The sequence below is a fragment of the Octopus sinensis genome, linkage group LG7, assembly GCF_006345805.1.
Source record: "Octopus sinensis linkage group LG7, ASM634580v1, whole genome shotgun sequence".
In the NCBI taxonomy this organism is placed as follows: domain Eukaryota; kingdom Metazoa; phylum Mollusca; class Cephalopoda; order Octopoda; family Octopodidae; genus Octopus; species Octopus sinensis.
The window spans coordinates 62,647,308-62,673,716 of record NC_043003.1 but is presented as its reverse complement, the minus strand read 5'-3'; the positions used below and the strand labels follow the sequence as shown (position 1 = coordinate 62,673,716).

Here is a 26,409-nt window from a genome sequence, read left to right as displayed (position 1 = left end):
ATGCAAGACTTGTAGACAACTTGCTTCTTTCCCCACCAACAATAACTACAAGCAATTACTTCTTCTAACAATGTGTAAAACTCATAATGTATAGAACATGATTGCCCACCACCACATCACTTTTAAAGCAAGTGAGGCCAAGTGTTTTGTCCAAAACAGCATAAATACTATCAGATAGACAAAAACTCATTCTACATCTCACCTGATACCTTAGTTTAGTATTTTATCTTCTTCAGATTTTACAGTCCACTAAATAAAATCGACTTCAATTACATCATTTAATTTAACTCTCAAAGGTGTTGAACAGAGCTCTTTATTCTAAACTGTTCCCTGTCTGAAAAGAAATATATAAGCATGACTGTGGTACATAAGTTTACTTTGTAACCATATGGTTTAGGCTTTGATCTCATTGGGTGTCACCTTGGGTAAGTGACTTCTACTACAGAGTCAAGTTGACCAATACTTGGTGAGTGGAATTTGGCAGACAGAAATTTTGCAGAAGTCCATGACTAATATATTATGAACAGCGTCATTTTTATATCCATTTTTCTATGTTTAGGTTGGACACATGTGTGTGAGTACATGTGTACATGTATGTATATGTGCATGTGTGTGTGTGCACATATGTGCATGAGCATGTGTGTGTGAGAAAGAGAGAGAGAGAGAGAGAGAGTGTGTGTGTGTGTGTGTGCATGCATATATGAAGAGATACTGAAAAGTTCGTGGTTTTGGGTTAAAGAAAATGCAAGAGATCAGTTAATTATGATTTTATTTAACATATTCCCCTCTCAGATTCACACACTTATTGAAGTGGTCCTTCTGTTTCTGAACCCTATAAAAGAACTCGGAGGGTTGGGCCTCCAACCAGGCCTTTTGCAATACATCTCATATATATATGCAAAATCTGGTGCTGTTCATACCCCATGACTACGTAGTTCAAGAAACAGTGATTAATAAAATGAGAGGGAAATAAATATTAGGTTAACTAAAGATCTGGATGTAAAGCACCAGAATGGCTGCAGTCCAGTTATTGAAATCAGTAAAAAAATAAAGAAATACATTTTTCCCCATTACACACTTTCTCTCTCTATTTTTTTTATTTATTCTTCAATTTTTATCTATTATCTTTCTTTCTACCATTGGGCTGCAGCCATGCTGGGGCACTGTTTTGAAGGGTTTAATTGAACAAATCAACTCCAGTACTTATCTTTCAAGTCTGGTCCTTATTTTATCAGCTCCTTTTGCTGAACTTCTAAGTTATAGGAACATAAACAAACCAACACTGGCTGTCTAATGGTGTGGAGATGGTGATGATGGTGGTGGGACACAAACACAGATGCAATCATGCACACATACATATGCAAAAGGCTTCCATACAGTTCCATTTACCAAATTCATTCACAAGGCATTGGTCATCCCAGTGCTATTGTAGGAGACACTTGACAAAGGATCATATAGTGGGACTGATCTTAAAAGAACATGGTTGCAATATGAGCTTCTTAAACACACAGCCATGCCTTAAGAATGCAATCTTATTTTCCCCATCCAGTTGGATCAGAAGAAACTAGTGGTGATCTGTATGTATTAGATTGCTCAGTAACTCTCAATATTTGTATAAAGTATTAAATGTGAGTGTTTAAAAACTAGATATCTTTCCAGTACCTTACAACTGAATTAAGACTTTTCCAATCATGTTTCTTCCTGGATTATATACGTCATATAAAATATACAAACACTTGAAGACTTGATAACAAATTAGAAATAAGTTCAAAACTGTTATGAAAATTAAGTGCAGTTTGTAATTACCATTCCTTCAGTCTGCATACTGATAAATTATGTATGAACACCCTCACTAGCTGCTTGTTTGAAGAACATGTAATCGCAAAATACAGGTCAATTTAAAGAAATTTAATCAGAATATATATGTACAATTTGTGTATCTGCTTTCATGCGTGGATGTGCACATGCATTTACATAATTACATCACCCGATTCAAGTTAAAAAATTTCATCAATCTCAGTAGTATTTTCACACTAACCCATTTTCATACTGCACCTCTTTTTCTCATTTTTGCTAAAAGGTTATGAGTCAAACAATAATGGAGGCTTCTTGACAATCCTTACAAAGAATGCTGCAGTTGCTTAAAAATTCTATAATATGTAACATGGCGGGTACAATCACATATCTCTCCTTTTTTTTCAGACTCTCAGAATTCCAGACCAAATAGTTACTGCTGTTTACATTCAAACTATGGTCATTTGAAAGACTGTTCTTGTACGTATCTTAAAGTTATTCAAAAGAAACTGCACCAATGACTTTTAAGGTAATAAAACATATTTATTGTTGCAAAATGATTTTCTTCATTAAATTACAGAGCCTTATTCAGAATATTTTGCATACCCTTCAGCTAACCAAACCAATTGTAGAAACAAGAAGACAACTATTTTAATGTATACTTGTTATTTTTATTAGATGTAAATCATAACAAAAAGGTTTTTAAATAAGAAACAATCTTATATGCTAAAATGGACATCTATAAGCTATATTTTTATCATCAATAAACATAGCTTAGAAACAGGAAACTGTTCATTAAAAAGCAATGTTTTCTTATTTGTAACTTTTGAAAAATGTTGAATAATAAGTTATGTAAATACATGAAAAACATCATATAAAGAATTGAAGATGGAAGGAAACCAATATTTATTAGATTTCAAATTTTGAGGAAGTGGGTAAGTCGATTACATCGACCCCAGTGTTCAACTGGTACTTATTTTATCGACCCAAAAAGGATGAAAGGCAAAGTTGACCTCAGTGGAATTTGAACTCAGAACATAAAGACAGATGAAGTGCTGTAAAGCATTTTGCCTGGCATGCTAACAATTCTGCCAGCTCACCACCATGGAAACCAATATTTATTACTCAGTGTATATTAGCAGTATGTTTTAAACAAAAGTAGCATTATATGGTAATTAATAGCTGGGAGTTCCTATGGGAAAGAAACACACACTATTATTTATAACCAACCTTTACTTGCTATTTTCTGTAATATGTATACTTCTGGTAGAAAAGTAAAAGAGAAGTCATTTAAGCTTTGTAATTCTGCTTTTTGTTTCTGCTCCAAGAGAATTTCCAGCTGTGAATCAAATGAAACAATTTTGAATTACATAGAAAAAGATGAACACAATATGTAAAAACATTTATAGAAGCAGCAAAAGATGTCTGAGATTATGTATGCATACATTCACAGAGACAAAATACATATGCACACGCAAACATCTGAAACTTGGTTAAATACTATTTTTCATACATTTTAGAAAAGAATCCTAATTGATCACTTTGATAAAAGTTTTAAGAGGTATAAAAAAGAAATATATCAATCACTCTTTACTCTTTTACTCTTTTACTTGTTTCAGTCATTTGACTGCGGCCATGCTGGAGCACCGCCTTTAATCGAGCAACTCGACCCCGGGACTTATTCTTTTGTAAGCCCTGTACTTATTCTATCGGTCTCTTTTGCCGAACTGCTAAGTAACGGGGACATAAACACACCAGCATCAGTTGTCAAGCAATGCTTAGGGGGACAAACACAGACACACAAACACATATATATATATATACATATATACGACGGGCTTCTTTCAGTTTCCATCTACCAAATCCACTCACAAGGCTTTGGTTGGCCCGAGGCTATAGTAGAAGACACTTGCCCAAGGTGCCACGCAGTGGGACTGAACCTGGAACCATGTGGTTGGTAAACAAGCTACTTACCACACAGCCACTCCTGCACCTGTAGAAAATTTAAATATATTTAATTTCTCATTTGTGTGTGTGTGTGTTCATGAAAGTAGCTACCAGCACTATTTGATGTCATCATCATCATCATCACCATCATCATCATCATCATAATCATCGTTTAACATCCGTTTTCCATGCTGACATGGGTTGGACGGTTCAACTGGAGTCTGGGAAGCCAGGAGGCTGCACCAGGCCCCAATCTGATCTGGCAGTGTTTCTACAGCTGGATGTCCTTCCTAATTCCAACCACTCTGAGAGAGGGGCCAGAGGAGCTGGCATCGACCACAATCGGATGGCACTTTTTACGTGCCACCGGCATGGAAGCCACTCAAAGCGGTACTGGCATCAGCCATGTTCAGATGGTGCTTTTTATGTGCCACTGGCACAGAAGCCAGTCAAGGTGGCACTGGCATCGGCCACATTTGGAAGGTGCTTTTTACATGCCACTGGCACAGAAGCCATCCACAGCGGCACTGACATCGGCTATGTTCGGATGGTGCTTTTTACATGCTACTGGCATGGGGCTCACAACTACTATTTCCATTTGATTTGATCTTGATATTGCTGATGTTGATGTACTTGACTCGGCGTCAGCCACATTCAGATGGTGCTTTTTATGTGCTATTGGCATGGAAGCCAGTCAAGGTGGCACTGGTATCGGTCATGTTTGGATGATGCTTTTTACGTGCTGCCGGCATGGGGCTCAGAACTACTATTTCCATTTGATTTGATCTTGATATTGCTGATGTTGATGTACTTGACTCGGCGTCAGCCACATTCAGATGGTGCTTTTTATGTGCTATTGGCATGGAAGCCAGTCAAGGTGGCACTGGTATCGGTCATGTTTGGATGATGCTTTTTACGTGCTGCCGGCATGGGGCTCAGAACTACAATTTCCATTTGATTTGATTTTGATATTGCTGATGTTGATGTTGATATAAAGTTTAAAAGGTTTACACAGACATTCTGATGAATATTTAAAGAAATTTCAACAACACTTAGAATGGCATAAGTCCAGAAACAGATGTAGGCATGGCTGTGTGGTAAGAAGCTTGCTTCCCAACCACATGGTTCTGGGTTCAGTCGCACAGTGTGGCACCTTGGGCAAGTATCTTCTACTATAACCTCAGTCCAACCAAAGCCTTGTGAGTAGATTTGGTAGAGGAAACTGAAAGAAGCCTGTTGTGTGTGCATATATATATACACACACACACACAACATATATATATGTGTGTGTGTGTGTGTGTGTGTGTGTATACCAAAATGTAACTTCATGTGAATTGCTGGTGATTTATTTTCCTCTGTCTTCCTTTTCTCTTGGACTTCCCTCTGTCTGCTGTTTCTGTAGAAAAGCTTTGCTTGAAACATAAAACACTCTTTCTTTCCTTCCCTGAGTGTCTTATTACTTTGCATGTACTACATCCTCCTGTTATTTTTTCTTTTGTTTTTTTTCCATTTTTGGGGATTAGTTATACATATAAAGTGTATGATTAATTTATGTAATGAAGTTCTACAAATCCAATCAATTTTGTCAAAAATGGAGGAGATAAGATGTTAAAAAGTTGTAAGAAGTTTATTCATGCATACAAATGTTTCGTACATAAATATATATTCATATTTGAATTTGAAAATGATCATAGTGCTTATCAGTGCAGAGAGAAAATAATAATAATGAGCAGAGAAGTTGGATCTATGAGTTTCCTGTTTATCTGTTCATATCTGCATGCACTAGTGATGGGAGTCATGTCATATATTAAACCACAACATATATATATGTGTGTGTGTTTGTGTGCATAATTAGATAAAGATAGCTGTGGCCAGTCTATGGAGTTAACCAGGGTTTTACATCCATAAAGCACTTTGCTTCACAGCATTCCTTCAGTCCCTGATGGCTGGTGGCCTATAACCTCTCTTCAAAGTGAAGGGAGAAAAACCTTGTAGTTAGTTGTTAAATACAGGGACAAAGGTGAAGTGTCAAGCATAAGGGATTGTCTCCCTTAGACTGCTTTCCATAACTGACCCTGTTGAGGTCCTGGGACTTCAACAGATATCTGCTGAAGCGTAAGCAGGGTCTGAAAATTTCCATCCTGGAATGTAAAATATTCCCCAGGTTGAGGGAGTTCTTTAATATCCTTGCCCATTCAACTATGCAAAACTTACAGCACTTGCCCCCATATGTATATGTGTGTGTGTGTATCTTTGTGTTTGTCCCTTACCACTGCTTAACAATTGGTGTTGGTGTGTTTACAGCCCCATAACTTAATGGCTCAGCAAAACAGTTTGATAGAATAAGTCCCAGGCTTTAGAAAAAAAAAGTCTTAGGGTCAATTTCTTTGACTAAAACCCCTTCAAGGCAGTGCCCCAGCATGGCCACAGTCAAATGACTGAAGCAAGTAAAAGGTAAAAGATAAAAGATGACATATAGTCAAACATTAAAAGTGTAAAATCATTATATGAATAGTATATTGTAGTCAGGCCAGTGATCTACACGATTGAAGAATTGTTCAAGGTTTTTAACTCTATAAAGCTTTAGTGTGAATAATTCTCAATGCATCAAATACAATAGCCTTATGGAAAGATGAGGATAAAATTGAAAACATCATTTGAACAATATTATTGCATGCAAGCAGTAATAATGCATGAAGTTGTTGCAACATTTGTAGTAATACTTTTAAACTCACTAATAATTTTTTTCCAGCAGATTGATATATTAGGCATAAAATGGTTTAGCAAAATTATTTCTTTGTAATAGACTTGCTTCAACAAGGCAAAGACCAAAATAATTCAAAATGACTAAATGACTAATATTTTTAATTTAATAGTTAAGAGTTTTTAAGAGAGCCAATAAATTGTGAGTTCATGGATTATGATTTGAAGTCTATTGTAGTCATTTCACTGTTTATGAGAAAAGCTTCTTGTTTTAAAGGAGGCTTTATTTCACTTTGGAACATCTATAAAATAGTAAGTATGTGGTCTGCAGTAAGAAACTGTGATGATGATAAGGGAAAAGGTAGGTGCATCAAGTTCTTGCTAGTAGTAAATGCATGAGAGAGAAATAGAGTGTGTGTGTGCGTGTGTGTGTGTGTGTGTGTGTGTGTATATGTGGATGTGTGTATAAGAGAGTGAAAAAGACAGAAAGAGTAAGAGAGAGAGAGGGGGGGGAGAAAACAATGCCTGTTGTGTGCCAATAATATATACCAAAGTTTGCTTTGATTGAGCTCAATGCAGTGCAGAAGGAGATTTGTCACTCATCTAGTTAACTTTACAAAACATGTTATTAAGTATCAGACATATTTATTCCTGAAGTTTATGAAAAGAATAACTCTGCAGCAGTGAATGAGAAATTGACTAAACATTAATATTTCTCTCCTTGTTGCAGAGATTCTTGACAGCTCTGTTATTCTCTATACACAAAAATGGATCAAAAGATATGTTGAGAAATATCAAATGTGTCAATATTTTTTATCATTTCTTACCTGACAACATTGGATTTGTTCGAGAATATGAGTTATCAGCATAAATGACAAGAAAGCCTGCTAGAATTACCAAATAATTTCCTCCTGCTGTCTTAAATAAACATAACTTTCTTAGACAATGCAGCACTAGACATATTTAAAGTCAGGATGGCCTCAGCCAGAATGCCTGTGATGATACATCTAGTTGATCAGGATTAATCAACAAAAGCAGCTTTGTTAAAGATAGATAGAGTGCTTGGATTAATTTACACAAGATTGTGAATATGCAAAGATTTCATGTTGAAATTAAGACTAACTAAACATTTCTAGTGATTTCAGTGTTTTCTCTAAAATGTTAATTCCCAAAATATATGACTGAGCTGTAACACTAACTGGGTAGTAAGCACAAGTTTTGTTAAAAATATTTCAGCTGACACAATATTCAATCCATGTCATTTAAAATATGTTAAAGTGACTTTTTTTTAAAACAACATTCTTTGGGGTTTCATATGTTATTTAGTAGATATTTGTGTGGTAAGATCAGATCACTCTGATTACTGCTGTTGTTAGCAGTATCTAAATACATTTAACACATTTCCCATGTTTGCTTGAGTTGAGGAGGTTGCACAAATTTGGATCATTGTAACTGCGAAGACATAGATTTCTAAAAAAAAAAAAAAAAAAACCATTTTTGACTATTTTGCTGAACTTTTCTTCTACCTTCTGTATATATAATATTCCATGCACATTTCCATAGCAACAATCCTTTGATTTGCCTGACATCCAGTGTCAGCCATTGTGAAACTCTTCTCTCATTCCTGGTTCAAAAGCAAACCTATTCATCCACCTGTCAATTATTATTAATTCACATTTTCTCTCTCTCTATGTATATACTGGCATTAAAACCCTTATTTTGTAAAATGAGAGTGTTGAATGAACCCCTTCCTTCTGGGGTTGATTACATCACTTTGTAAGACGGAACTGCTTTATAAATGTCACCAGATAGTGGTAACACACTCATAATATATTAATGTGATAGCCACTGAATTGGATGAATATGCGTATAATACAGTAGCAGGAGCAAAATTCTATGAAAAAAATTATGTGGCATTTCTGCTGAGGACCTACACGGAAACATTTTTCTGATAGCATGATAAATTAGTTAAGTAAGCGGTGGGGGGGGGGAGCTTTATTTCTAGTTACTGGACAGAACTGCAGTGATACCCTAGTCATAGGCCAAAGGCTATCTTTAGTTAAAAGGTTGGACTGATGCTGTTAGACATTTGACCTTTAATATCTGGTTCCATCCGAATATTGTTTGTTATTCTGATAAGCAATCCCTGCCAAGCTTAGACTCTTTTTTTCCTTCTTTGGAAATGGCTGTGTTCATCAGTAATTAATTTTTAGACCTATATAAACCTTTGCAGCATCCCTTCTGCTCTTATGAAAACGTTTATTATTTTTTTTTTTCAGGTATTCTTTACTCTTTACATTTAAGGTTGTGTAGGCTGAAAGTAAACAGGTTATGAGTCTATAGATTTGAAGATTCACTGTTATTTTAATTTTGGAAATGAAGATAGGTTTTTTTTTTCCCTCTTCAGTAAGCCAGTTTGGGTTGCTTTGACTCCATCAATATCTCATTGTACTTCTCAGCTGGTCACTTACATATCCCCATTGAATATTTTAACCAGAGGTTTGGAATCTAATGTTCTGGTGTTTTCATGTAGTTTCCCATATCATGACAACTTCTGCAGTTGTTATGGCGTCCCATAATTGCTCAGATCCTGTGTTCATTTTTTTGAGCAACTTGGTCCATGGGGATTTCTTAGCTACCCACACACCTCTGCACATATATTCCACATCACTTGCTATTGATGCTACATTGATTTCTATTTTATTTTTACCCAGTTCCTTATAAAGTTGTATGGATTGGAACCAAACTGTTTGTTCTGTTCAAAGAAGTGTTGTTCTCATGCCAACAGATTTTTGTGATTTAACAGGTATCTTTTGTTACAGGTGTTCTTTGATTTAGAATACATGTTTTTGGTATATTTCTTTCATAGTTTTCTTTTCTTTTCTGGTTACATTATTTTGTTATTGATTTTATTGAGAAATTTTTTCTTTTATTTTCTATCTTACCCTGATTATTTGTTTTCCATGTTGTTTTCCTATTTGACTAGATTTAAGGAAATATCCAGTTTACTTTGAAACTACTGTGGCTGCTGTGCACATTATTCCATTCAACCAAATGGTATCGACGTTTATGTTTGTTATAATTAAGCCTGTGATGGCCACAAGTTATTTCATCATTGGGAGCTATTTCTGTTGATCCTTAGAAACATCCATTGTTTACAATCCTTGAATTATTTCCTGCTTTAGATTATCACAGACACGACATACACATTTAGAATTTCCCATTCTTAAATCTTCCTCATATTCCTTTATATTTCGATTTTTGCCTGTTGTTCAGATTCAGTTTTTATTGGTCACTAGCCTGTAGGTGATCTATAATCTAGAATTGTTATGATTTAATATCTCTCTTATTTTTTTTTATATTCTCATTGTTATTAGTTTTGTTAGTTGTTTTATGTTTATTGCATGAATTTTTCTGATGTAGTTTTTCTTTAAAAATTTTCCATTTCCTTTTCTGATATTTTTCTGTTTTGAGAATATATCTCTGTTGGGATCCACTGATGCAATTACATCTGGGCTATACTCTTTCCAAATTTTAATATATATTTTTTTATTGCTCACAGGGGGCTAAACACAGAGGGGACAAACAAGAACAGACAAAAAGATTAACTCTATCACATCGACCCCAGTGTGTAACTGGTACTTATTTAATCGACCCTGAAAAGATGAAAGGCAAAGTCGACCTCGGTGAAATTTGAACTCAGAATGTAACAGCAGGTGAAACACCACTAAGCATTTCGCCTGGCGTGCTAATGATTCTGCCACCTTGCCGCCCTTTTATTTTAATATAATGCCATTACTGTGCTTGTAATCCATCATCATCATCATCATTTAACATGCATTGTCCATGCAGGCATGGGTTGGACAGTTTGACCAGGGCTGGTAATTTCCTTAACCCTTTAGCATTTAAACTGGCCATATCCAGCCCGTATATTTTATTTGCTTTATATTCAAACTGACTAGATCTGGCATCCCACACATACCCTACAATGCCATTCTCAAACAAATAGACAAATACATCACCAAAACCTCAAAGCTACAAGATAATGTGCGATTAATTCAAAGCAATGTGAATAAATAAGTGTTACATTTGACAGAGAAATCTAAATTCTAAAAGGTTAAAGTTTTAGGTCATTGTGGCTGATGACAGAAACCCTTGTTATCAACTTCGTTTTTGTATCTGGTTTGCAAGATTCTTTATGTGAATTCGTGTGTTGTAGCATATTTTGTTGTCTGGGGAGAATTATTTTGTCTTTACACTAATACCAGCACTACATAAAAAGTACTCGTGCTGGTGCCATGTAAAAAGCATTTGTTCCAGCACCACATAAAAAGCAATCTTCATGCCAGCACCACATGATAAGCACTCGTGCCAGTGCCACATGAAATGGACTTGTGCCAGTGCTGGTGTCATGAAAAGCACTCACTACACTCTGTAAAGTGGTTGGTGTTAGCCATAGAAAACATTCCAACAAAACAGACAACTATTAATAAAACCTAGCCAGCTCTCCAGCTACCCAGCTCCTGACATCTAACCCATGCCAGCTTGGAAAACAAGTGTGAAATGATGATGATGATGAGAAGGAGGAGGAGGGTGAGGATGACGATGATGGTGATGATCATGATGGTGGTGGTGATGATGATGATGATGATGATGATGATGATGATGATGATGATGATGAGCCTCAAGGACTGTCAAAAATTTTGAGAGTGAATCATTGAAAGCTGGATCTTAATCTGGGAGTAGGTGCAGTGCAGAAAACCTGTTTGCTTGGTTCAGCAAGAATTATCTGGGAAGTACTCAATGCAAAATGAGGACATATAGGAAGAGCATAAAAGGACTTTTATAGAGGAAACATTCTATCCCAAAGGTTAAGGTCTGATATGAATCATAAGGAAACAAGTTACAATGTCAACATAGAGCAAAAGAAATACCAACACGGAATTACAACAAAATGTTAATAAGTTTTGTTGTGTCTGGGGAGAGTCATTTTGTCTGTATGTCTTATTAAATAACACACTCGCTGGCTTGCTTTCCATTCAACTCTAGAAGAAAAAAAATAAATATCAGGATGAAATGTTGCAGAAAAGAGCCTTGTTAGAAACCGCAAGGATTCTAAGGAGGAGAAGGAATGACCCAAAAGAACTTTGGCCATTGGATATGGCTCACTCTTTCGGTATAGTGTCAGTACATCTCACAGCACAAAAGTGTCATGGGAAATATAATAATAATAATAATAATAATAATAATAATAATAATAATAATAATAATAATAATGATAATGAAAATAATAATCATCATCATCGTTTAACGTCCGTTTTCCGTGCTAGCACGGGTTGGACGGTTCGACCGGGGTCTGGGAAGCCAGGGGCTGCAGCAGGCTCCAGTCTGATCTGGCAGTGTTTCTACAGCTGGATGCCCTTCCTAACGCCAACCACTCCGCGAGTGTAGTGGGTGCTTTTTATGTGCCACCGGCACAGATGCCAGGGGAGTCTGGCATCGGCCACGATCGGTTGGTGCTTTTAATGTGCCACCGGCACGGAAGCCAGTCAAGGCGGCGCTGGCATCGGCCACATTCGGATGGTGCTTTTTATGTGCCACCGGCACAGAAGCCAGTCGAGGCGGCGCTGGCATCGGCCACATTCGTGTAATAATAATAATAATAATAATAATAAAAAAAGATCTTGAAATAGAAATCAGCAAAATGTGGAACCTGAAGACTAAAACAATACCTGTTGTCATAGGTTCCCTAGGAATGATAGCGAAAGGGGCTGATTGCTACCTAACTCAGCTACCAGGAAACCCTAAAATGGCAGAAATTCAAAAGATAGTGCTCATGGGAACTGCTCATATCCTACGCAAAATACTCTCTATGTAATCCCAATGTTTAAAACAATTTTTTTTTTTTTTTAATTTATGTATTAGACATTCACTAGTACAACACCAAAAAAACCCCAAATATATGGCACACTAGGCATAACAACAACGTGAACTTCCAACCCATTGTCTCTTGAGGTCTCTGGGTGAGACTTGGAGCCAACTTGTACAGACATAATACAAAAGTCAAACATAGAATAATAATAATAATAATGATAATAATAATAATAATGATAAAAATAATAATAATAATGATAGTGAAAATAATAATAATAATAATAATAATAATAATAATAATAATAATAATAATAATAATAATAATAAGGAACCTGAAGACTAAAACAATACCTGTTGTCATAGGTGCCCTGGGAATGATAGCAAAAGGGGCAGATTGTTACCTAACTCAGATACTAGGAAACCCCAAAATGGCAGAAATTCAAAAGATAGTGCTAACGGGAACTGCTCATATCCTATGCAAAATACTTTCTATGTAATCTCAAGTTTTAAAACACACATAACTTTTGTAGGCATTCACTAGCATAACACTCAATACAAAACCAAATATATGGCACACTAGGCATAACAACAATACAAACTTCCAACCTGTTGCCTCTTGAGGTCTCTGGGTGAGACTTGGAGCCAACTTGTACAAATATAAAGCAAAAGTCAAACATAGAATAATAATAATAATAATAATAATAATAATAATAATAAAAAAGATGGGCTACAGCAAATATTCTGCTCAATACCACAGATTTGCTTGTTAGTTGCTTGACCTTAACCAATTGAGCATGTCCATTAGTGGCTGACGATATGAGCATCTCTGATCACAAGCAGAAGTAATGGAGGAGCATCATAGCCATGTGATGAGAGGAACTATTTGGGATTTGAATAATTCACCTCTGGAAATATGTGTGTTTCGTTCATCAGCCTTAAACAAACCTTATTTAGAGACCTTTTGAGTGGGATAGGTCACTATATATATATATAGTTACAGTATATTCTGTTAGGAATGGGGCAGGGTACAGTATAAAGCTCATCCACCCTCAGAATTTCCCAGTACTATCCAGTAGCATTATTATATACTTCCAAGTGTGTGAATATAAATTTGAAGAAATTGGAGTCAACAAGAAGGTGTACAGTTGGAAAGTTATTTTTGAGTCACTGTAATTGTTTCCACACAATGTAGTTCTCCCAAAAAAACAGTTGCATAACTTAATACCTGTAGTTTTGGAGAACTACGTTGTGTGGAAACAATTGTAGTGATTAAAAAATAACTGCCTAACTGTATTCCTTCTTGCTGATTCCATTTTCTTCAATTATATATATATATATTATATATATATATATATATATATATATATATATATATATATATATATATGTATGTATGTATGTATGTGTTTAGCAGTCAGTTTTGTAGCAATGATAAAATGCAGCAAGTCCATTTTATCTAAATAGGTACTGAATGAAATAAATACTGGAATCCTTTTACTCAACTAAACCCTTCAGTATGACTGCTGTCCAATGACTGAAACCAGAAGCACACACAAACACACACACACATGCAAACACGCATAAACATACACACACACACACAAGCATGTGTGCATGCATACATGTATGCATGTGGCACTGGCACAAGTGTATTTTATGTGGCACTGGCACGAGTGCTTAACACCTCCTCTGTCCACTCCAACCCTCCTCTTTTCTTTAATATGAGTTGTTATGTGGCTCTCCTTCAGCTCAGAACCTTTTCTGCTCTGGTCCCCTTCTCTCAGACATTAATCCATCATTATCTAGCATAAGGCTGCCTCCCTCTTTATTGTAGACCCATTTGGTCAAAAGCATTTTTAGTCTCACAATTTATGTAGTGACTTCACTAGTGCTGGTGCCATGAAAAGAGAAAAACCCAGTACTCACTATAAAATGGTTGGTGTTAGGAAGGGCATCCAGCTATAGAAAATATGCTGAAGCAAACATGCGAGCACAATGCAGTCCTTAAACCAATTGGATCTATCAAACTGTCCAACCCATACCAGATAGGAAGATAGACATTAAATGACAATGATGATTACTACTCAGAAATCTTGTGGAATTCTTTTACAAGTATTCATGTACAGCTTTTGTGTATCATGCACCACTATGGCAATACCTAGGGTGACAGGTGAGAGCAAAGGTCCATAGAAGACTACAGAAGCTATTAAAACAATGAAGATGTATGTGTGTGCATGTGTGTGTGTGTGTGTGTGTGTGTGTGTGTGTGTGTGCATGTGTTGAAATGTTTTAACTGAGGAAGGTCTTACATAGTGGATGCATTCCCTATTATACATTAGGCAGACCTGAAATGTACATATTAAATGATTTCAAAATATCACTATTTCATTGGACTTCATTACTACAACCTGTATGTATGATTCGTCTTTTTTAGTTTGATTTTAGATCTTGAGAAAGTTCAAGCTGGTTGATAAGAAAGCAACCAGACATTTTGAGTTTAGAGATTTCCTGGTGTTCATAAATATGCGATCAAGTTGGTGTGGTGGTTGAACTGTCGATGCATACACCCAAGCATGTGCATCTATTCACATAAAAATCTCTCATGTAGAACTTTGAGAATGTCTTACAAATTTTCACTGTGCCACTAATAGACTGGATTTAGAGAGTCAGCATGAGTTACCTTTGCTCTTTTTCTGTGAAACCAAGTATTTCTAGGTTTTTGTGCAAATGGTTTCATGTATGAATGGATGGATGGACATATTTGTAATGCTTATTTTGATGGATACACACTTTATTTTGTGAGTGAGACCTTTGAAAATTTAGCTGTGCTTGAGAAGACATGTCAAGCCAAATGAAATTATAGTCATAGCCATTACCAGTGACATGTAAAAAGCACCCATGCCAGTGAGACATAAAAGGCACCTTTCCTGGTGACACATAAAAGGCACCCATACCGGTGACATGTAAAAGGCACCCATTACACTTTTGGAGTGGTTGGTGTTAGGAAGGAAATCCATCCATAGAAATCAAGCCAAACTGGACTGGAACCTGGTATGGCTCTCTGGTTTACCAGTTTCCAGTCAAACTGTCTAACCTGTGCCAGCATGGTAAACAGATACTAAATGATGACGATGATGATGATGGTGATGATGGTGATGGTGATGATGATGATGATGATGAGTAACTATTCTTTGACAAGATAAACATCATGATGGAGTATCAGCCATTCTTAGTGTAAATTAACTGCACATCTCTTCAGCCACTGTATAAACACATATATTTTTGGAGCAGCATTTATACATTTCTAGCTGTCTTCTTATTTTATTTGAATGACCACTGAATGATTAAACATCAGTTAATGGAGTTAGAAAGAAAAAAATCAAAACAAATTATAGTGCTAATTAATTGGCAATGCATAATTAAGTTAAAATAATTACTCATAAAATATGACTTTCTTCTTTTCTCTTCTCATTTTTTTTTCCAGCAATCAAACACATCCCAGGAAATGTTAAATAAATGTGCTTATTCATGGATATTGCAGAAGATATGGACAACAACAATTATTGTTATTATTATTATTATTATTATTATTATTATTATTATTTTACTTTTAATCAGTATTTTTGTTACACTCACCTGCTGAGACACACCCAGCATCCTGGGGAAAGTGAAAGATAAGAGATGTTACAGTATGACTGAAAGCTTGGGGAGGGGAAGTAGCAAAATATCTTCATGTAATACAACACAGACATTTAAATGGATAGGGTTTTTCTAAGGACGTGGGCAGTACTTGTCAGCACAATCTTTTGGATTTCTCTGAGACATGGTTCTCCTGGGATCTTATCTAGATGCTTCTGGCATCCCTTTTTGTATCATACTTAGGGCACCCACTATAACAGGAACAGTTCTCGTTTCAAGATGCCACATCTTTTGTATTTCAATTCTCAGGTCTTTATATTTACTTAATTTGTCCAATTCCTTGACAGATATATTTTTATCAGTGGGAACACCTACATCTATTAGTTTACAAGTATTTCCTTCCTTGTCTCTAATAATTATGCTTGGTTGATTAGCCTGGATCATTCTGTTAGTGTTGACTGGGAAAATCCCACAGGATGGTGACATTTTTACCATAGTAAACTGGAATTGAAATCAAAATCAAATTCGATGACTGGCACCTTGCTAGTGGAGCGCTAAGAGTACCATATGAGTGAGATCGTTGCCAGAGCAACAAGCTGGCCTCTGTGCCGATGGTATGTTAAAAAGCACCATTCGAGTGTGATCATTACCTGCGTCACCTTACTAGCACCTGTACTGGTGGCATGTGAAAAACATTTGAAGTGAGGTCGTTGCCAGTGCCACTGGAGTGACTCCTGTGCAGGTGGCACATAAAAAGCATCATCTGAGCATGACTCTTGCCAGTACCGACTGACCGGCCCTCGTGTCAGTGGCACGTAAAAGCACCTACTACTTTCTCAGAGTGGTTGGCGTTAGGATTGGCATCCAGCTGTAGAAACTCTGCCAGATCAGATTGGAGTCTGGTGCAGCCATTTGGTCCGCCAGACCTCAGTCAAATCGTCCAACACTGATAAAATGTCCACTTCCTTTTTTTCAATTGAAAAGGTTGCAAGAGGCAACAAAAATTTTAGAAAAATACAAAATACAAAATTAAAAAAATAAGTGGTAATTTTACCAGTGAGTGTGTTAAATTATAAGGCACCAAAGGAGAATGACTCTCCCCAGACACAACAGTATATATATGTGGAAGCACTCCGTCGGTTACGACGATGAGGGTTCCGGTTGATCCGAATCAACGGAACAGCCTGCTCGTGAAATTAACGTGTAAGTGGCTGAGCACTCCACAGACACATGCACCCTTAACGTAGTTCTTGGGGATATTCAGCGTGACACAGAGAGTGACAAGGCTGGCCCCTTGAAATACAGGTACAACAGAAACAGGAAGTAAGAGTGAGAGAAAGTTGTGGTGAAAGAGTACAGCAGGGATCACCACCATCCCCTGCCGGAGCCTCGTGGAGCTTTTAGGTGTTTTCGCTCAATAAACACTCACAACGCCCGGTCTGGGAATCGAAACCGTGATCCTATGACCGCGAGTCCGCCACTCTAACCACTGGGCCATTGCGCCTCCATATATATATATATATATATATATATATATATATATATATATATATATATATATATATATATATATATAGATAGATAGATAGATAGATAGATAGATAGATAGATAGATAGATAGATAGATAGATAGATAGATAGATAGATAGATAAGTAGGTAGGTAGATAGATAGATAGATAGATAGATTGATACATAGATAGATAGATATACCTAATATATATATATATGTATACACATGTATTTATATACATAATACATATATATATATAAATACACACATACTTATACACATACATACACACACACATTCATGCTATTTGAAGGTAAGGTATGGATAGTACAGAAATGGATTTAGATGCTTACAAAATTAGTTAATAGACATTATTAACAGAAAAGTGTCATCCGTAATATTAATAAGTTTAGTAGGAAAGCCCTAAATACCATACGCAAAAGCATTTCCTTGATTCCAATAAAGTAAGTATATATGTATATCTGTGTACACACACACACACACACACAATTATTATATATATGCGTGTGAGTGTGTATGTGAATTCTATCTAATCACTGTGGTTGATTGTTAATTTTGCTTTTGTCTTACCTCAGGTCAGCCTTGATGAAGCAGACCTATGCATGATCAAAGGCATTCCAATTACGACCATCCCACCTTTTGCCAAATGTGCAGAGAACCCAGGAGTTCATTATCCAACATGTTTTTTTTCTGAAATGTGATTTGAGAGATTTTTGGCTGCTATTTCTAGCAGCTCAGTAGGTGAATTAGGCAGCTGTAGAAATATAGTTTGTTTGATATTAGAGCTTAACATATAAACAGAACTCCAAGTTTGTGACCAATACTGTTTCTGTATATTTTGTTGCTGTTGTTTTAGTATTCTTCCTACCCGCCTCTCTCTCAAACACACACACACACTCATGGATGGAATTATATTTGTAGTAGAATGTATCCATCATTCTCTCTATCGCTATATTTATAACAGAGAATGAATATCTTTGCATGTGTGCCAGTGTGTGCATCTGTGCTTGCACGTGTGTGCAACAGCCTGTAACTTCAACACTCCAAAACAGGAAGGTAGTTTAATAAAATGTTAAATTGAGAGTTTATGTATGAATGTAAAATTGCCTGATGCAACAGACCACATCGCCTCATCTTATCATTTTTGGAACAGGTACAATATTCTGAAGGCAATTAGGAACATTGCTAAAACCTAGGAAGGTGTTGCAAAAGAATGTGTAAATGGTATCAGCAAAATTTTATGAAAACACTTTAAAACCTTGAATGTCATTCATGTTGACACTTTTATAAGAGTCATGGAAAATTGTAGAGTAGTGTTTGCCAAAAAAAGCCTGGTCTTGATGTGGATTAAGAGGATTTTGGACAGTTGATAGTGGATAAGAATGAAAACCTGATGAATGAAGAGTTGACAGGATTGAAAAAGAAAAACAGTGAGAAGGAAGAGGAGAAGAAGATTGGTGAGGAAGTACTAGAAACAAGGAAATTTATAACTACATAGTTGGCAGAGGAATTCTATACACCTGCTAAAGCAATACAGATACTTAAAGCTATGGATGGTAATGTAGAATGGTTTTTACAGGTTGAAAAAAGAAGTCAAGAAAACTATGGCTTAATATAATTGAAAGGAAGAAGCATCCAGTTCAGTCTATTTTCTTGATATTTTTTTTTCTATAAAATCCTTCACCAGTTTGTGCTCCTTCTCCTGGGATTTCAACATCTCTTACTGAACCCATACTTTTTGACTTATCACCCTGATGAACCTATTCCTCTTGACCCCTCCAAAGAAATCAGCCCTAGATCTTCACCACCTCCAGATTCTGTGTTTATCCAACCAACTAAATCTAAAACAAGCTTCACAATTTATTTTTGATTTAATCTCATATCAATATCATCGTCATCATCATCATCATTTAACGTCCATTGTCCATGCTGGCATGGGTTGGACAGTTTGACCGGGCTGGCACACTGGAAGGCCCCACCAGACTCCAGTCTGATTTGGCATGGTTTTCTATGGCTGGACGCCCTTCCTAATGCCAACCATTCCTAGAGTGTAATGGGTGCTTTTACGTGCCACTGGCACAGGTGTCATTTGCATGACACCGGGGTGCTTTTACATGCTGCCAGCATGGGTACCACTTTGTCTAACACCAGTATCAGCCATGACTGCGATTTTGCTTGGCTTGATGGTTCTTCTTCTCAAGCACGACATAATGCCAATGGTTTCAGTGATTGCCTCCATGAAGCTGTATATACCAGGCACATGCCATCAGTAATTACTCAGGGTAGGCAGTTGGTGATGTTTACGTAGTAAAACACAAAAAAATTAGTGAAACATAGGCATGTGACTGAGTTGTAGGCAGATTCACTTCTGCCTTTTGTAGCACATAAAGGAAACATTGATGTAGGAATGTATGCAGCACATATGCTACAGCAGTCCTATGTGTAGCTTTAATACTGAGATTGAATGGCAGGGGTGAATTACATCTACTTTATCTATAAAGAAAAAAAATTTTGTATTTTATGCAGGGTACTCAAAGGAACCTTCATAATTTTATTGAATTAGGTGCATATTTTGCCATAAAAGGAAAATGTTGCTATCGATCTATTTTATTCAGGATAGGCACTGCCTACCTTGCCTACCCAGGCAGCATGTCCCTAGTATATACATATGCAAAAGCATATGTATATGCACTTTCATATTGCCTTATGATATTTTTAACGTAAGGTGAGTTAATTGGTCTTTAATTCTATCATACACCTGGGAGTACCTTTATGTGCTTTGTTTTGGCCATGCTACAGCAAGACAAAAAGCGCTAATTGTCAAGGGACAATAATTCACTTCTGTTAAAGAAGAGTTACTCTGTCCACCTTTGATGGAGCCAGGAGTTTGCAAGGGAAATCATCATCATCATCATCGTATAACATCCGCTTTCCATGCTAGCATGGGTTGGATGATTTGACTGAGGTCTAGCGAACCAGATGACTGCACCACACTCCAATCTGATCTGAAGAGTTTCTACAGCTGGATGCCCTTCCTAACACCAACCACTACAAGAGTGTGGTGGGTGCTTTTATGTGCCACTGGCATGAGGGCCAGTCAGGTGGTACTGGCAATGGCCACGCTCAAATGCTGCTTTTTATGCACTACCTGCACGGGAGCCAGTCCAGCGGCACTGGCAACAACCTCGCTTGAATGTTTTTTCCCGTGCCACCAGCACAAGTGCCAGTAAGGCGACGCAGGTAACGATCTCACTTCAATGGTGTTTTTTACGTGCCATCGGCACAGAGGCCAGCTTGTTGCTCTGGCAACGATCATGCTTGTATGGTATTCTTAGTGGTCCACTAGCATGGATGCCAGTCATCAAATTTGATTTCGATTTCACTTGCCTCAACAGGTCTTCACAAGCAGAGTATTAGTGTCTAATGAAGGAAAGGTACTCATAAGTGGACTGGTTACACCCCTGGCATAGGCCACAGGGTTATGGTCTCACTTGCACTTGCCGAGTCTTCTCAAGCACAGCATATTTCCAAAGGTCCCCATATAGACATATATTTTCCTTTGAAAGGGAAATATATGTCTATGTGAAATTTGTTCATCATATATATATATATATATATATAGTTACACATGTGCACATGTATATATGAAAACATGTGTGTGTGTGTGTGTGCATGAGTGTGTAAGTATACATATAAATACACACACACACACATATATACACACATATAGGATGAGTCAAATAGCTCGAAACTGAGTCGGTTTTGCAATCCTGTTACTTGCTAGAGGGTAGTAGGAGTTCGCTCCCCCTGATAATATATATTGTATATAAGGGGTGCAATGTCGTGCCTATAACTAGCTAATGGAATATCTGCCTGTGGTTAAACTAATAGTAACACAGAACACCTACTTTGATGTGGTGACTGACTTAACTTTTTAGCATAGTTACTACTCTGATCTTTTCATAAGATTTTACAACTAGCTATTATATATATATATGTGTGTGTGTGTGTGTGTGTGTATCATCATCATCATTTAACGTCCGTTTTCCATGCTGGCATGGGTTGGACAGTTTGGCTGAGGTCTGGAAAGCCAGCGACTGCACTACGCTCCAATCTGATCTGGCAATATTTCTATAGCTGGATGCCCTTCTTAATGCCAACCACTCCAAGAGTGTAGTGTTTGTTTTTTATGTTCCACTGGCACAGGAGCCAGTCAGGGGTCTCTGGCATCGATCACGTTTGGATATATATATATATATATATTATATATAGTTACACATGTGCACATGTATATATGAAAACTGTGTGTGTGTGTGTGTGCATGAGTGTGTAAGTATACATATAAATACACACACACACACATATATACACACATATAGGATGAGTCAAATAGCTCGAAACTGAGTCGGTTTTGCAATCCTGTTACTTGCTAGAGGGTAGTAGGAGTTCGCTCCCCCTGATAATATATATTGTATATAAGGGGTGCAATGTCGTGCCTATAACTAGCTAATGGAATATCTGCCTGTGGTTAAACTAATAGTAACACAGAACACCTACTTTGATGTGGTGACTGACTTAACTTTTTAGCATAGTTACTACTCTGATCTTTTCATAAGATTTTACAACTAGCTATTATATATATATATGTGTGTGTGTGTGTGTGTGTGTATCATCATCATCATTTAACGTCCGTTTTCCATGCTGGCATGGGTTGGACAGTTTGGCTGAGGTCTGGAAAGCCAGCGACTGCACTACGCTCAATCTGATCTGGCAATATTTCTATAGCTGGATGCCCTTCTTAATGCCAACCACTCCAAGAGTGTAGTGTTTGTTTTTTATGTTCCACTGGCACAGGAGCCAGTCAGGGGTCTCTGGCATCGATCACGTTTGGATATATATATATATATATATATATATATAAAGTGTAGGTGGCATATATATATATATGTGTGTGTATATATATATATATATATATATATATATATGTAGCCAGAAACTTGTCTCAGTCTCTACTTTCATACTTTAACCTCCCATCAAATAGCATAAAGCTACCTTCATTTCTGTTGCAGCTGCTCTCAGTTGAAGTATCTTAGTCTTGCAAGTCACATGGCAATCTCACTAATGTGATGAAAAGCGCATGGTGCACATTCTGTAAAGTGGATGATGTTAGGAAGAGCATCTAACCATAGAAATCTTGTCAAAGCAGACACTCGGGCATGTGGTCCTTGAACCTATCAGACCCTGTGAAGCTGCCCAACAAATGCCAGAATGAAAGACAGACATTTAAAAAGACAATGATGATGATGTATGACTGTTTAGAGTTCTCCTTTCTAACATATATCTTGCGTCATAAATTCTGAAGTGGCTAAGTGTTGCTCAAAGATATTTCAAATCAGATTGAAAACTATTACTAAACTGCTTTGTCTTCTTTTGTCTTTTCTCATTATTGGAAAAAAAAAAATACTCAAATTTATCAACTGAATCATGTGAACATATTCATTTTATTTTATTCATTCTATTTATTGTTTTGTTTATTTATTTAAATGGTAATCAGCTTTTTTTTCTGTACTACCAATATATAGGTATCTCTCCTCTTTGCTATTTGTTTCTTTTCCTTTCATTCCTTTCATTCTTGAAAATACTCCCCACCACCACCACCACCACCACCACCGCCGCCGCCACCACCACCACTACCATTCATAATTAAGTGTTCTCCAGAAATATTGCACAAGAGACTGAGAACTATTACAAGGCTGAAAATGATTAGAAAACTGATTTTTCTCATAATTGGAAAATTAACTTCTATTTGTATGTAGAATCTTGTAAGCATTTTGACTTTATTGTGTTTTAACATCTTTTATTCAAGCAATGATCAGCTAGTGAATTGGTAGAATTGTTCATGTGTTGGACAGAATGTTTTGCAATATTTGTTCCAACTCTCTGTGTTGCATTTAACCCCTGCCATGATCAAATTTACCTTTTGTCCTTTTGGGAACAAAAACCTACCAATCCAAAGTGGTGCATTGGTGGAACTGTATGATCACTGGACTAGGTGCTTCATGGTATTTGTTCTGGTGTTTTGAGTTCAAATCCTGTCATGGCTACTTAGGTGGTAGGCTTAATCTACCATCCAGAGCTACCTTAGAAGCAAGATGGCCCCTTGACAAATCAGTTTATTGAGCCCAACAGAATATATTTATGGATAACAAGCCATAACATACATAGATTAGAATTCGGCCTCTAAATCTGCCCAGTGTGCTATTGCCTTAAGATGGTATGGCTACCATCCAGTTTAATACCACTACCTGGCACCTTAGGGGATTTTGGCAGAATCCATTCTGTTGTAAGTTTTTAGGCAAGGTTTCCTATTTGAAGACACTTTCCTCTTTCTCCCATTTAATCTGTTATGAACAATAAACACTGGCTTTCATCCTGACTAAAAGATAATAAAGGAAAGTTTTCCTTGCACTGTCAATAAATATGCCCCTTAATGTTTCCCCTTTTCTTTCCTCTTCATCATCATCATCATCATCATCACCATCATCATCATCATCATCCTCATCCTCATAATCATTATCATCATCGTTGTCATTGTCTTCGTTTAACATATGCTTTCAATGCTGGCATGGGTTTGATGGTTTGATTGAGGACTGGTGAGCCAGAAGGCTGCACAAGGCTCAAATCTGGTCTGGCAAAGTTCCTACAGCTGGATGCCCTTCTTAATGCCAACCACCCTGAGAGTGTAGTGGGTGCTTTTATATGCCACCAGCATGAGGGCCAGTCAGGCGGTTCTGGCAACAACCATGCTCAAAAGGTGTTTTTTATGTGCTACCTGTGTGGGAGCCAGTCTGGCAGCACTGGCGATGACCACACTTGAATGTTGCTTTTTACGTACCACTGGCACATGTGCTGGTCAGGCAATGCTGGCAACGATCATGCTCGGATGGTGCTTTTTTCATACCACCGTCACGGGAGCCAATCCGTGGTCCTGGCAATAATCACACTCAGATGTGCTTTTAACGTTCCACTGGCAGCACTGTCATCGGCCACGCAGCGATTTTGATTTGATTTCCTTTTTGTATAACTGTAACAGTTATATACACCTGTATTTCACAATTCCCTCTTTCTTAAATGCTAAGTCCAATTTTACTAAACATTCACAAGCCTTATACCTAAGAATTTCCAAAACAACCACTACAACAGAAAGTTATTTAACTGAGACACCTACCATCATCACTCAAGACATGCCTAGAAACATAAATAGGAAAATCAATGGGATTCTGTGGTTAGAAGTTGATTGTTGGAGTGGCAATTATCTGAGGGTGTGGTTTGGAACGTGGAAAGCAATGTAATCCAGACAAGATTAATTGATTTTACTTCTCGATGATCTGCTTGTTAATCCTCCTTTCAAAGGAGACAATTTTTTATATGTTGTATTTGATTGCATTTTCATTTTTTTTTGAAGAAAAGTGTACAGTGTAGCATTTCTATGATGGAATATGCATGTTCATCTGGACATGAGGAGACAATGTGTCCTTTTCTTCAATTCTTTGTTCTTAGTTTATATGTACAGTTTGACATGGTAGGTATGCATATTTGTTTCCAAATAAAAGTGAGGGTATAAAATAAAGGGTTCAGAATTTATATTAGGAATCTGTCGAGGAGTAGAGAACACTTGCACAAGGCGCTACACAGCCAGACCGAAACTGAAACCATGTAGTTGGGAAGTAAATTTCTTAACCACATAGCTATGCTTGTGTCTGTCACTTTTCTGTTTGATTGTTTGGTTGTCAATGGTGTACACACACACACACACACACAAAATATCATTACAAGAGCATATATGAAATGAGATGATTCAAGAATGAAGCAGAGCGGACAACATGATTGCAGAATGCGCAAGTTCTTCTCAGCCAATCATGTTGCAAAATTCACAGACAACATATGGACCCATGCAGTTGCTTAATAATATCCAAGAGATTGGTAAAATCACTTGGAAGGCTTCCATGGCAATAGAAAGATGATTTAGTAAAATGATTTAGGTCAAGATGGAAAAGAATGGCACAACCAAGACAGAATTGAAAGCGGATTATGACTGGTGGTTAATAACAACATCCAGTAGTTTGGTTGATACAAATGACAGAAGCGATATATATGTATGTGTGTGTATGGATGTGTGCGTATATGTGTGTGTAGGTATGTGCATGTACACACAGATACATAATTTATATATAGCATGAAAGTTCATCAACTGAGATGACAAGTCATATTTGCTTTGCTGTTCATTAACAAGCAATGGTCATATCCAATATTGAATCAACTTCCATAACACATCCACATGAAATGTACACATAGGTTGTAGAGTTTATGTCTAATACAGTTAAACCTCAATCATCCAGAAAGGATTGGTGGGGAGTATTTTGAGCTGATAACTGATTGTTCAGATAATTGCTATGATCATAAACAAAAGAAAACAAGCTAAACATAATTATGTAAAAAAGCATGCTCACAGAGCTTTATGGCATTCAATCAATAAAATGGTGTATCCTTGTGTAGTCTTTGTGGTTCTTTTCACTATGATCCAGAAGCTGTAAAAATCTCACTTTTCTGTTTGATTGTCAATGGTGTTTGCTTTCTCTTCACAGACATGGCAACAACCTCAATTACTTATAACAGATATGTACTTAGAACAAAGTCACAAACTGACGCAGTAACCATTGATTTGCCATGCTATAAATTCTTTCAGCATGTCAGTTATTTTTATGAGTTACAATCATTTTAACTGTTTAATGTGACTAACTATAAGATAAAACTATAAGATCAAACATAGATCAACTGTCAGATAGTCTGACACAAGTTATCCTCAACAACTGTAAACAAAAGACATCATTGTTGCTGTAACATTTATTCATGCTCTCCA

At 36.8% G+C, this 26,409-nt stretch overlaps 1 protein-coding gene across 3 annotated transcripts in view; it reads right to left on the bottom strand.

The window, feature by feature from the left end:
• Window positions 1-2,845: 2,845 nt before the first annotated feature.
• The window catches only part of LOC115214428 (meiotic recombination protein SPO11-like), a 757,765-nt gene continuing 734,201 nt past the window's right edge, over window positions 2,846-26,409 (bottom strand). For 2 of the 3 annotated variants that reach the window (XM_036504807.1, XM_036504808.1), the window contains one exon: window positions 2,846-3,133. In XM_036504807.1, coding sequence (XP_036360700.1) covers window positions 3,014-3,133 — 120 coding nt within the window. In that variant the 3' untranslated portion in view covers window positions 2,846-3,013. The remainder of the gene's footprint in view (window positions 3,134-26,409) is intronic. The other variant, XM_036504809.1, reaches the window with a different exon arrangement.